This window comes from Durio zibethinus, chromosome 12, assembly GCF_047325235.1.
Source record: "Durio zibethinus cultivar Kanyao isolate XHJ-2024 chromosome 12, ASM4732523v1, whole genome shotgun sequence".
NCBI lineage: Eukaryota > Viridiplantae > Streptophyta > Magnoliopsida > Malvales > Malvaceae > Durio > Durio zibethinus.
Genome location: NC_143173.1, coordinates 24,675,140 through 24,689,133, shown reverse-complemented (window position 1 = coordinate 24,689,133; position 13,994 = coordinate 24,675,140). Strand labels below are relative to the sequence as shown.

Genomic DNA, 13,994 nt, shown 5'->3' with positions numbered 1-13,994 from the left:
GATCCACTGCCTGTTCTTCTTCCTCCACTCGAAGACGTGTTGGTAAAGGATACTATTTTTCCGCAACTGCTTCCACTCCTCCTCCTTTTCCCACTATGGCTGCCGGCTTTCCAAACATTCTCTCTCTTGTTTCTTCTCCAGTAATAGGCCACAACAAAAGAAACCACCACCAAAAACAACACACAATTTGCTACTATAATTGCAACTATAGCCCCAGGGCTCAACTCTTTACGTGCCTTGGCTTGTCTTGTCCGATGATTGGTGTCTGCGGTACTGAACTCGGTTTCGATGGAACTGTCTGGGCCGATCAATCCACCGGTGGAGACCCTGTAAAGGAACAAACAGGCAATGGACTTGGACCACAAAGCCATTCATTTCCAGTAAAGCTTTGTTCACAGAATTTTCTTCAATAAACTTTGCCGTAACCGCTCGTAAAACTCATTGCTCGTTAAATTAAGCTGTTCTAAGTTTTTGAAGAAGAAAGATCTGGGATTTGGCCTGTTAATGCATTGTTGTGGAGCCGCAGAGCAAAGAGCGGGTTCAAACAGGAGATTTCATCAGGTTGTTGCCACGCTTGTTGTTGTCGGATAAGTGTAGGCGAAGTAGCCGTTTGAGCAGCGAGATTTGCGGGGGGATTTCACCAGAAAAATCGTTGTCGGAAAGACACAGGATTTTATAAGGTTGGTACAGTTGGTTAAGGGGGAAACGCTGTCGTTTGAGCGGTTGCTTTGGAGTTCACATTTCACGGTAGTTTGAATTTGACCCTGAATTTGGTAGCTAGAAAAGTTTTTCTCCATCAATTACCTTTTTGCTATGCAAATGATTGGAGATTGGTATTTGCCGCTTTGCCTGGTCTATCTGGAAATGTATTGATGGTTACTACCTGTCCATTTCCAGGGACCAGTAATAATCCGTTATTAAAGATAGAATTGTTTCACGTTTTGGCTTTGAAAAAGAAAGATGATATCGATAGCATATCTGACAGAGAAATACTCCAACCAAACTGAATGCTTCTGTTTTTTTACTTGAAGAAAACCCAAACCAATGTGTACTTTTACAGGGGAAATAAGCTTGAGTTCTGAGTGACCATTAGCTGTATATGCATCCCTGGAAAACCAATTCATTCTCCTAATTTATCCGAAGGTGAAAATCTTGAAATCATGTAAGAGAGAGCGCGATTAAGAGTAAAGGTGGAATATGTTTTTTGTGTTTGTATTTTAACGTTTAAGTCAAAAATCGAGAAAAAATAAATCAAAAGAACAAAAAATAAAATAAAATAGAATATAAATGAGAAATTTATAAAATAAAATAATAATATAATTAAATTGATATGATATTATACATATTAAATTGATCTAAAAATAAAAAATATTCATAACTGTTTGACAATTTTTGATAAGGAAAGAGACCACTTTAACCTTTAAAACCCAAAATCCCTCCTATCACAAGTTTTTCATCAAATCTTGACCACAAATTTCCAAGACAAAGGAGTAGGACAATGAACAATTTCTAGCCTTCAACCTTTACTGATGTATGCCATTTGCTTATCTTGCCTGCTGTGATTATATGGACTGTATCTCCATTTCTGTTTTTCCTCTTTCACTCGTTTCTACTTTCAAGATCTTTTATATTTCCTATAAAAGATTTAATTACGTTTAGATTTGATCATATTTTTAACGTGATACAATTAAATTTATCATATTATTAATTAAATTTAAATATTAATTTTATTAAAATCAAATCAATATAAAATTTTTATTAAAATATTTTTTTCAATCATAACTATAATAATTTTTTTCAAACACAATTATAATAATTTTTTAAAAAAATTTTATTATAATCAATCTCGTCGTACGTTAAAAAGGAGCCTCAATATGGTGTTGTCGGTGCCTTCTCAGCAGATGAACTTTTCTCAACTAATTATGGTCGCATGTCTGAAAAAGTAATAGCAATATTATTAATACTTGATCTTCTAAATTATATTATGTGCACGTGATATGTAATCGAATCAGTACACTGTCAACTCACCAATTTTTTTTTTGTGATTTTAGTTAATCTCTTGTTTGATGACCTCTGAGAAATACTACATAATTGGTCACTTGAGAAATCTGCCTCTAATTTTAATATAAAATACTACTACTATTAACATGTATAGACATATTGGTCAACAGGAAATTTCTTGTCTTTATGTTTTATGGGGTTAAAAATCAAAACAAAAGCATACAAAAATCACCCAAATCTTCATAGTCCCGCTTGCAATATGGATCACTAGCTCTAGTAGGCTAGTAGCAGAGTCAAATATATTCCCTTTTTTTTATCAGCAAAAGCTGTTTCTGCATTGATTTTGTGTAATAAAACTTTCAGTTGGAGGAAACCTGTTAACTCACTATTAACCATTTCCTGATAAAACTACGTCAAATCTGTGTCGCAGGAACTTGGAATGAGTCGATGAGCCTTAACAAAATCACAGAGTAATTCATAACAAAATATACAAAATCTCCCTTTATTCTTGATTGCATGAGTCATTGGAAAATGGAACTAAGGTCCAAAAATGTTAGGATGTTTTGGAAGTCTATGTCTGGGCTGAAATAAATCCAAAACAGAAGGTTGTGTCATAAAATTTTCACTTGGCTTTACCTTTAGATTACACGAGGCAAGCAGTTTTTTTCCTCACGGTTGTCAGTGAGGGCCTAATGTTAGGGATGAATTTAATTCATAATCAAATATTTGGATAATGTCTTTTTTTTTTTCTAATTTGGAACTGTTTAAATTTGAATCTGATTTCTCAAACTAAAAATCTGATTTCTAATTTGGAACTCTTTATTCACTAATTAATAAACCAAGAGAAATTTTCATTCATAATCTTCCACAAATATGTTTGGTGATTACACCAATCAACCAGAAAAGGAAAATGTGAATGTGATCATTCTATAAGACACCAAATTTGGCTTCTTCCATTCTGATTTCCGTAGGAATTTTTTCTTCTTTTGAGAAACAAATAACAAAATTTTCTTGATTGCCACATACCTAATTGAAAATTATATTGTCCACTAATGTTAGGGATGAATAACCAATAATTTGCCCACAAAAACAACCGTGAAAGAGCATCATTGATTTCATCATTTACGATTTCCTATTAATAGCCTAGTTGGTAACAGGTTCAGGTACCGTATTTGGGTTTTTATACATTTAGTTAGGTTTATATTGTTGTAATTAAGTAACAAATTAGCGAATACCTTATCCGTACCTTGCCCTTATGGGCAAGTTGCTCTACCCTGAACAACAATTTGAAAACAAAGATCATTACTTCTACACCACCTTCTTTGTGCCGTCTGCCAGCACCAAGTTTTCATCAACGGAAGGTACCCAACATATTATGCTGCAAACACGTTAATGATAGCATTAATGATAGATACAAATCAATGTGTTAAATGTTATGAATCTGAAAATAGGGGAGAAAGAAATAATGATATAGTGTGTGAACAATACAAAATAAAACATCACAAGACAAAGATTAGGCCCTATTTGGTTCATGCTTTGTACTTTTTGCTTTTATCATTAGAAAGTCAAAAGAAAAAGAAAAAAAAAACTAAAACTCTAGACAAATAACAATGTCAATGGTTTTCTAGGTTGGGGACTGGATGCTTGCTGGAAGACTGGTCATGTGGCTGACTTGCAAGCTGGAGTAACTTGTAACAGAAGGAATGGTCAGGGTACATCCAAAGTTGAACTCTAGGATGCGTTTCGATGCTAAAGTCAACAAAGTGCAATACGTGTAGGAAGTTAGAGAGAAGAAGGTAAAGAAGTAGATAAGAGCAAGAAGAAATAAGTGTGAAGAATTCATAATGGGAAACCTGCGTCCCGACCTGTCCTTTTGTAGTGGGTTGATTCTGGCATGAACAGTTAACTCACCTGATATTGGTTAAGTGTTAAGACTAATTGAGGTGATCATCACCAGGACGGTTAACAGATGTTGATTTAACGGTCAAGATATTAATCAAGCAACCAGGGGCATAACAAACAAAAAGCAAAAAGTATCAACTAAACAGAACCTTAAATGTGTCACGTTCAAACTATTCGAACTCCTTAACATCTCTCAATAAATTGAATGAATAATGTTTCATACCTAACTTGTTTTGTTACGTACACAAGAAAGTTAGATCTATTTCCTAGAAATACTTGTAATTATTTTCTCTAAGCAATGATGCCATCTTTTGCATTATTTATGATTGGAAAGTGAACATAGAGACTGATGAAGACATGTCAAGAAGAAGAAACACTTTCCCCTTAAAACAGACTACACTTCCACGTTCTAGCATACAGCAAAGAAGACATTTTAGAAGCATTGCAACTATATGCAGCCTAACTTTTGTTTCACAGTAAAGATGGGACAACTCTTTTGAGATTGTCTTGTTTAATTGTAGGTAGTGGATGTAATTAAAACATAACTAAATGTCTACACCCTATATATAGAAAAATCTATTGACATCATTTTTGTACTTTATTGCTAGTAAATGTATCAAAGATTTAGTTTTGTAATAAAAAAATATGAATATTATCACAAAATGCAAAATAGATAATAGAATTTGAATAATGTAAAGTAACAAAATGAACAATATGTTTTTTGGTATCTGTAATGCCTTAAATGACAGACTTCCACAATCATTTGTGGCTACATGGTTGAAACTGCTCAAAAAAAATTCCAAGTGTTCTAACAAGCATGTTTGAGATGTACTTTCAAGTATTTTCTGGTTATCTGTTATCTGTTAATGGTCCTCAAGCAGAATTGATAACCATAGAAATAAAAAACAATGCAATGAAGCATGTATAAATGACTCACATGCTGATCTCCCAATAGATGTATAGACAGGAACCAAAGCACAAGCTGATAGATCTCCAGAAGTCACTCCACACAAGCATCATTAACAACTTCTGAACATGGCACCTGAAAAACCACTGAAGTTTATTCATCACAAATTATAAGTAAATGATCTTAAGGATCGGCGCCTGCATAATTTTTTACTATCAATTCAATATCACCACTCTACAAGGCACCTATCTTCATCATCAAGAGCTGCTGAAACCTACCAACACCAATCAATCTGCCTACCGCGAGATCAAAAAATTAATTACTGTTTTCCATTGAAAAAAGGTCAAAGAATAAAAAGATCATATGCTGGTGGTATTATCCTCATCATTCTAGCCAAAAGGAGAGAAGTATTTCTTCTTTTCATTTTTCAGTAGTTGAAAGCTAATTTATTCTGAACAGAATCCACCTCAGTCCCTAATATCCAGCTTAGCAAACAAATAAAGACATGGCACTATAACTTGTACCCATCCCAGATGCTAACCAGGTTAGTTTTTCACAATGACTAACTGCCACTGTTACCATGCATTTGGATTACTTTTGAATTGTAAACCCAACATTTTTTATCTAGATAGTCATAAACTGCAATTCTCCCAAAATTTGGCAGCTGTATACACCTACTTGCTTTATGATAAATATATGCAACTAATCATGGGACAAAGAGAGTGCCTAGGCAGGTACCGATTACATCATTTATAGTTTTTATGAAAGGCCAGGCATGACAGAAGAACCTCACGACCTAACATTTGCCACAATCGCTAGGCAACACAATCTCAATGCTTTATAAATAATATCAAAATTCAAGTATTACTCATTGAAACACTAAGCCATGCCTTTGGCTGATTCCTAAAAGAATGAAAGATTTGTGCTGTTTTTCAGGTTATCATATGTAAGTATATGCTGCAGAGGATCTGTGATTGGATGTATATACAAACATCCAAATTTCTAGAAGAAAAACTGAACCTCATTTCATGGCTCCTCCAACAGATCATTCCAAAAGTGATGTTTGTAACATTATGAGACTCAAATGGATGTCCTTTGTTTGGCGAAAAGTTGCTGGATCCAGTGAGAAGAAACTTCCCAGGGATATCCCCCCTGGTCACTTAGCTGTTACTGTTGGGGATGCTGGCAGGAGGTTCATCATAAAGGCGGATTACTTAAACCAACCAGTTTTTCGTCACCTGCTAGATCAAGTATATGAAGATTATGGTCCTAATAAAGATGGTCCTCTGGTTATACCTTGTGATGAGTGTCTCTTCAGAGATATTATTCATTCGTTGGATGGTGGGCAGGTCAGATGTCTGTCAATTAACCTAGCATGTTAACAACATAGACCTCAGTATAAGCTCATGGAGCACACGAGTGCACTTCTTCATGGTTCCATGTAACAAAGATGAGCTAGAACGAAAGAAACAGCAGCAAAGATTGGGTGCAACAATTAAGGCAGTTGCCAAATCTCTCCAAATGTTATCATCATTTCTTGCTGTTAAATTAATGATGCACATAGAGTTATATTCTTAATGAAGAATGTATAAAATATTGGCTATTGAGCTGTTTATGACAAAACAAGTATTTGCTATTCCAACTTTATGCATATACATTTTATTCATATAAACGTTGGGAACAACCCTGAAGCATAAGCACGCACAGAGAGTTGCACAAAGCAACAAAAGGATAACATAGAAAGAAGAAACAGCAAAGAAAAGAAAAACTGCCTCTACAGGTTTGGATTTAATATAGTTATGCATGAAGAATTTTTTTTCCAAAAATGAAAAAGACAGAAAAAAAACCCTTCAATGATACACAATGAGAGAATACCATATATAAAATTAATATAAACAACCAAGCATAAAAGTCTTTATATCTTAGAGGTATTTAGGCTCAATTCAACACAAACTCTGCACTGGAAGCAATTATTTTCGATGTTTTCTGGGATAAAAAGTTGATTTCCAGATTCAATATACCATGTGAGAAAGCAAATGGTAGTATAGGACTCACAAAATGGGACTACATGCCTTGATGTGCTCTGTTGCTAAAGCAGGTGAATGCTTCACTGTCATATTTATATTTGTTGTGTGCCAGTCTTGATTTATTTTCTAAATGAAATCCTGCCTCAAGAAATGGAAATTTAGTAGATTCCAAGCATTGGCAACAACACTACTTGATAAAGCATGGTAAGCTTCATTTGCAGCCTTCTGTCGTGATTCTAGAATCTTTCCATCATCAAAGAGCTCTCTTAGAGCCTTTTCAAGCTCTAACTTCCCTGATACCTGCAGATCAACAACAATAAAATCTTCAATGTTTGGCCACAAAAATAAACATCACTATGTCAACTTATACATAATTTTACCTAAGGCCTAAAAAAGCACATGCTGCCAATGAAAAAGGTATTAATATTTGACTGAATTTTTCAAACAAAGTGCATAATTTTAAACCTAGAGACATAGTATAATCCCTAAAAAATTTAATTCAAATTAAGCTGATTCAAGGCAAATGACTCTAAAGAGGTGAGCAAATTCGGGGAGTATCATCTGCCAATCTAGACACTGTTAACATCATTCACTAAGAAACATCAATAAGGAATAACCTCCAAAACATACTTAAAACGCTAGCAGATATAGAGAAATCAAATTACTACTTAACCAATGAGATCTAGGACTACATGGACTTAAAAATAAGATGAATCAAGGAGGTATTAAGGAATAGATTGGTGATAACCACACCATTCTGCCTAAAAGGAGGACCTGAGTCCGAATGCCCCCTTTGCCAATATAACTTTTTTTAGAAAAAGGATAAATCAAGCACAACTGCAAATGCATAAACACCTTTTACTTTTATATATACTAAATGCTTAAATTACGGTAATCACTTATTGTATTGTTATAACAGATGTTATCATCTTCGCAGAATCAATACAGAAAGAGTCTCAACAAGAAATCCCTCCAAAAATGTTTGACTTGCAAAGATACCTGCATTACTGACAAAGGATTTAACTGCTGCATTTCTCTCACCATATGTGAGAAATGCCCAACATGATGACCTGAAATTATCACAAAATAAAAACCTTGAAAAGCACACATTAAGAGGCAGATGAAACAAACAAGGTGCATGACGCAAATTTTCACCAGTCAAAACAGCACAGCCAGCTGCAGCTGCTTCTGATATGTTATGGCCAGCTAAACCAGGGAGGAAAGAACCTCCAATTACAGCTATTGGGGTCAACTGATACAACTGCCTTAATTCACCTGCAATACAGAATAACATTATAGATCAAGTTTTCCCATGGCAAGACAAATGATTTAACAACAGCATTGCTTGATAGAACTCTATTTCCAAAGTTATTTTAATTGCATAAGAAGTGCAATGGAAATGAGGCTTTCAAGTCCAAGAACATCAACAGGTTTATGATAATTTAGATCTTTATTCATTGTAATGCAACTCAACTGCTGAAAACTGGAAAATGAAAAATTTATGCTGGCAGTAAAAGAGGCTGGTATCTGCCAGGCAAAAGTGCATGCAATGGGCTTGATATCATAGAATCCTGTCCATTCTAGATATATCATGATAAACCTCATCTGACAAGCCCAATTATGCTTTCTTGGATCTATCCTAAACTATTTCTGAATGTTTTCACAAGTCAAAGTATTAACAAACTAGTTACATTGATGTGTTGCGAATTTAAACTAAAACTACCTCCAATAAATGGGTTGAATTCAGATAAGCTGCTTCGAGCTGACAAACAAGTATATTCCCCAATTTGATGTAATAATCATGCTAATCAACTTTCTCTCACTTTAGCTCAGTAAACTCTACACAACATCCTACAGATGTTCTCATTTCTTATATGTTCTTTGTTATCTTGTTACCATTAAGCCCAGATTGCAGATATAATTCATTGTTTATCACATAGCAATCAGTATAAGTAAAACAATAAACAACCCAAACGAAAGGCTGGGAAGCTGGAGTGATATTTAATAAGATTAACTAAATACCTAAGGAAGCTCATGGTAAAAATCCAATAGGAATTTCAACTAAAATTAAAATAGAAAAAAATCAAGAAAAAGTGAAATAGAAGATGATGTAGTATACCAAGTGTATCCACCACATATATGCTTGTTCCTGGAATAAATTTTTCATGTTGAGACCTCAAAGCTACATTTTGCCCTCCTTTTTGCATTTCCTGCATCATCAAAGCAAGCTTTCCTAATAATTCTAAGAAAATGAAGGTAGCCAGTATATATTCATGAAGCCATGCACTAAAAACATCCTTGCTCATTCAAGGGAAGCTAATTCCTAAATTAATTAATGGTTTTGCTAATGAGTGCCCTTAGAGCACTCTTTAAGGTTACCATATTAGGTAAGATATTATTTCCAATGAATTGGAAATCACGAATTAACTATAAACTATTGCATTTGATATAAGAGTATTACTATAAATAGAAAGTTAACTAACCTTTATATGGACCATTTTATAGCAAGAGAAATTCAACTTTAATAACACCCTAATGAAAAGGCATGATGTGAAAGCCTTTTGAAGATGCTAAATTATCATAAGAGGATGAGTGCAATGAAGAGGAAATAAGTTTTATCACCAATAAATTAACATCAAGGGTCATAAACTTCGCACTGTAGTACTTATAAGGTAACTAATTCTCCTAGGAAATTGTAAACAGCAGTTATCACATGCTATCTATTTCTGAACCACCAATGTCTCATTCCAAAACCAAATATGTAAGATGAGTCATAAAATAAATATTGATAATTTAAAAGTGAGATGGAGTGAGAGGCATAAAAGTAATGAGGCCATATTTCAAGCACGTAGTAGATCAACTAGGAGAATCATCGTATTGGATGGAAAATAAACTTGCAAGCACCAGAACCATACTTCAGCAATCTCTTGTCCAAGTTGTGGATGTCGAGGCACAATAATGGTGACAATGTCAGGGTGAGTTTGCATGAGAATGTTGTGGACTCCTAACATTACTGCAGCAAATGTCTGTTAGTGCTTTGTCTAAGAAAAGCATAACTCACAGCATGTAGATTTTCACTCTAGATACTTGAGAAGAAAACCAAGATGATCCAGGGAGTTTAAGTAATAAATGCCTCAGAATGAACCCATAATCACCGGAAAAACATTAACTAAAAGTAAAATAACCATGATTCATTAAATTGTCCAATTGTATGCATTAAATTAATTACCTGCAGAAGCCATGCTTATCCAACATGTGACTGAAGTAAATATGAAAGTAACATGTTATAGGAGCAAATATGTGAATTCAATGAAAGCCAACGGCCAAAGATAAAGGCAGGTAGCCACAGATAGATCAGACAAAAAATGCTAATCTTAGTATCAGTTCCATAGCACCTTCATATGATAATCATCCATAAACTTACTATGGTATGCTAACCTTTCAAAACAACTCTATCAATATGACATTATCATATCATATCACATAGTTAAGGTCTTCCATAAATTTACAATGCAAATGACAACCCAAGTAGAACAAGCAATCACAGTAGAGTTTCAACAGTAGCAAGAACTGACTTTCTTCTTCACCATGGTGAATTGAAGCAGCCATCCAAACCCGTTTTTGAGAAAGCTGTTTTTGCATATCTTCTATATGTCTGACATCTTTCACTAGAAGTTCATGTTCATTCACCGCTAATAGAAAGAATAGTAGCATATTAGGATAGACTATAATAATTTCTTAAATGCTAACAAAACATTTTATCTGAAAAAAGTTGAGGGATATTTACACAAGGAATCTAGATAGTAACAACTGAATGGAAGAAGGCATTGCAGTGACTGTGAAATTATTCTTTGCATTGCATGTACTAATTATATATCAAGTACAGTAGTTCATCCAAAAAAAAAATTCAAGTACAGGACAAATGAATTGGCAATTTAACAATAGAATAAATCTAGTCTATGATACAACTTTGAGGTTCAGTATATGAGCAGAACTGCAAAACAATAACCAAGGATATTCCAAGAAAAGATTTAATCAGCATACCATATTTTAGATCACCAGAAAAATGTATGCTAAAAGGTGGGGCCCGCAGTAGCTGAAAATGAATTGCCTGGACAGAGCTCTGTGGCATACAAAAAAGGTTCTAAAGTAAAAAGGGCACTAATAACAACAATAAAATTATATTTTCTTTGATAAATGACATGACAAAGGAAGACAGATTTAGGCATATAAAAATACTGGATTACATACCAACGGGGCAATCAAGGAAAATTTTGACAACAAAAGCGATATCAGAGGAAAAAGCACTGGTCTCGACCAATTTCTAAAGGATTTTGCGGACAACCGAGCATTTAATAATGCCAAACCAATCTGAAACAATAAATAAATAAAAACACATCTGTTATACGGTATTAAAACACCTAAAACATAATAAAATACCATAAAACACACATGATGAATGTTCTGTAATAGAAAAATGGACAAATGGTGTAGATTTAACATTTGTCCAAAATTCATCCTGTTTTCTCAGATAATCCAGCAATCATATAGATATTAAAAACTAAAATTTTACGCATAGATAGGTGAACAAACTGATGAGTTACTTTCTTTTCCCTCAAAGAGATGTCCAGAAAAAAAGTGGTACATACATACATCACCAAGTAGGAAACAACTTACTCCAAGTTTCGAAGCACCCATTATAAGGTTCGGCCATAATTCACTCTCCATTAATACAATCCCGTTTGGCTTCCAATACCCAAGGAAAGCATTCATGGCAGCAGGAGTATCAAGTGGAGCAAACTGTTAAGAAGTTAGAAAGTTTTACTACAAAAATAAGAAATCCATTTCTCATAAACAACCATCTGTTTGTAATTGCAATGAAAGTAACATGATTTTGCATGCATCAATCTTCCATGTAAATCAACATTACTTACGTGCTACAGAACTAACCTGATATATAACATTAGCTGGAAGCCTATTTTTCAGTACTTCACTGCACAAAGTAAGTGGCAAACATTCAAATGCCTACGCGCTCTTAACGAAAATAATGTTTGAAAGAAAACCAAAAAAAAAGAGAGAGAGAAAATTTTAAGGGGATGTCTTACAAAGCAGAAAACGTCGTCGTTGTCATCAGAATGTTGACATCTGGCCTCCGTTGACGGCAATATTTGATGACGGGAATCGCGGCCATTCCTTCTCCTAAAGAGACAGCGTGGAACCAGAGGAGTGGGCCGGAGGGGCGTGGGAGGGAAGGCAGGCCCAAGCGTTCGCGCCACCTGAGGGGGTGCTCCAGCCCACGGAGCTTCCGCCATTGTAAGTGAAGGTGCAGCAACGGTGATAGACCGTAGGTTAATGCTCTGTAGATTTTGTAAACTAGCTCTCCCTTCGATGCCGCCATCGCCATTTTTGCTTCTGCTTGTTTGGGAAGTGCTTTTCCCTTTTCTTTTTTCAAGTAGAGTTTTTGATGGGTTGGAGACTTAGAGTGATGAATTGGTCAGGGAAAGGTTTTTCTGGGCCCACGGAAGTTTCATAATAGGGCCCATGTGGCTGCATTTGGGCCCACCATAAGGATGAATTGGGCAGGGAAATGTTTTTATGGGCCCATCCAGAAGTTTCATTATGGGGCCCATGTGGAGGCTTTTGGGCCGTACCAAATTTAATAATTGAGCCTCACTACTTTAATGGCCTATTTATAGATTTTATACAAACAAATGTTCGGTAAGATTTTGAAATTTTATAAATAATTATAAGATTAAAACATTTTTCTTAGATTATAATTAAAATTTAATAAATGAAAACTTTATAAAATGATCTAGATAAATAATCCAAAAAAAAATTATTTCAAAGCAAACAAATTAAAATAAATGAATCATTAGGTGTGGATTTGGGAGAGTGGTAGAATTTTTATTTTTTTTTTAACTTTTATCCAAGCAGATTATGTAATTGGTTGATTTGTCAGATGTTAAGTATCTAAAATTTTAAATTATATATTATTTTAATTCAAATTTTAATATTTTTAATTTAATTTGTTTGTATAACATTTAATCAATATAATTTTATTATATATATGTTATTTGTTAAATAAAAGTGTTAAATATTTTATAAAATCTTCATGTAAATATCATATGATAAACAATAATTGATTGATCCTAAACAATTTTCATGCTTTAAGTAAAAAATATATATTTTTAATTTATATTGAAAAATATACATTAACCATATGTGTAATGAACAACATAATTTGATAACATTTGTAAAACACCATATATATAAGTTTATATGGGTAATGAAATTAAAATTTGGATTAAGATGATATATAATTTGAAAGTTTATAATATAAATTATATATTTTAATATTTAAGAATCAATTTATATATGTATATTTAAAAAAATTTCAAATATTAAAAGTATAATTAATTCTTCAAAAATTAATTGAATTTAGAACTATTACACAATAAAAACTAATTTTCATCGCTGTAACTTTTTAACCACATTCTCAGTTCAATTCTTGTTGACAAAATATATATATATATATATATAAATATATATTTATATGTTTTCTTTCCACTCCTTATTGCTTAATTTATTTGTATTCTCAAGATCTGATTCAAAAGAACATGTTCAACATATATACATGACTGTGGAGAACATCTCAATCTTGGCATCATTGCCAAAAATTATAGGAAGTTTGCTTTTCTAGGTACAAAATTAGGCTTGCACATAAGATGAGGATGGCTATGTTCTTATAAAATTTTAAGTAGAGATAATTTATTTAGAAAATTGAAATTTAATTCAATTGATTCATATGATTATTATTAAAAGGTGTCATTCAATAAATTAAGCGCTCAAATCTTAATATTTATAATTTTTTTTATTTTCAAATTATGATCATTTTTATGAAAAAAAAATCGTTTTTGATTGCTATGTGACTTTTGTTGGGATTTACTCAAATTTCATAAAAAATTTGGATAGAGATTTATTTAAGAGGAAATTGGTTAAATATTATTTAATGGATAAAAAAACTTATAGAAAAAAATTTTCAAAAGGAAAAATATTTTTGATAAGTAAGTTTATATGCTTATAAATAGTGAAAATCTTTATTAAGTTATATATGAAAAAAAATATATAAGAGAATTACAGGGTTTTATGATATAAAC

At 33.2% G+C, this 13,994-nt stretch overlaps 1 protein-coding gene across 9 annotated transcripts; it reads right to left on the bottom strand.

The window, feature by feature from the left end:
• Positions 1 to 3,077: 3,077 nt before the first annotated feature.
• On the bottom strand, positions 3,078 to 12,287 carry KDTA (KDO transferase A). Of its 9 annotated transcripts, none has more exons than XM_089741344.1 (14): positions 11,943 to 12,287; positions 11,788 to 11,830; positions 11,515 to 11,637; positions 11,089 to 11,208; positions 10,882 to 10,960; positions 10,413 to 10,529; positions 9,753 to 9,850; positions 8,957 to 9,047; positions 7,993 to 8,112; positions 7,837 to 7,907; positions 6,883 to 7,137; positions 5,831 to 6,180; positions 4,841 to 4,945; positions 3,078 to 3,379 (listed from the first exon to the last, which is right to left on the bottom strand). In XM_089741344.1, exons 1-11 carry the CDS (start codon positions 12,239 to 12,241, stop codon positions 6,964 to 6,966), a joined length of 1,335 nt encoding a protein of 444 aa, XP_089597470.1. In that variant the 5' UTR covers positions 12,242 to 12,287; the 3' UTR covers positions 3,078 to 3,379; positions 4,841 to 4,945; positions 5,831 to 6,180; positions 6,883 to 6,963. The 9 variants fall into 9 exon arrangements, with proteins under 9 accessions (XP_089597470.1, XP_089597469.1, XP_089597468.1 ...); XM_089741345.1 differs by having other exon boundaries at positions 3,239 to 3,379; positions 6,107 to 6,180; positions 6,866 to 7,137; XM_089741346.1 differs by having other exon boundaries at positions 3,239 to 3,379; positions 6,107 to 6,180.
• Between the last annotated feature and the right edge of the window lie 1,707 nt (positions 12,288 to 13,994).

Bases quoted from the DNA above. Each gene is read 5' to 3' on its own strand.
- KDTA (XM_089741343.1), bottom strand. From the start codon at position 12,241: ATGGCGATGGCGGCATCGAAGGGAGAGCTAGTTTACAAAATCTACAGA. The intron at 10,530-10,881 runs GTATGCTGATTA...TCTTTCTATTAG, and splicing joins TTCTGGTGATCTAAAATATG to CGGTGAATGAACATGAACTT. The intron at 7,138-7,836 runs GTATCTTTGCAA...GTTGATCTGCAG, and splicing joins ATCCTTTGTCAGTAATGCAG to GTATCAGGGAAGTTAGAGCT.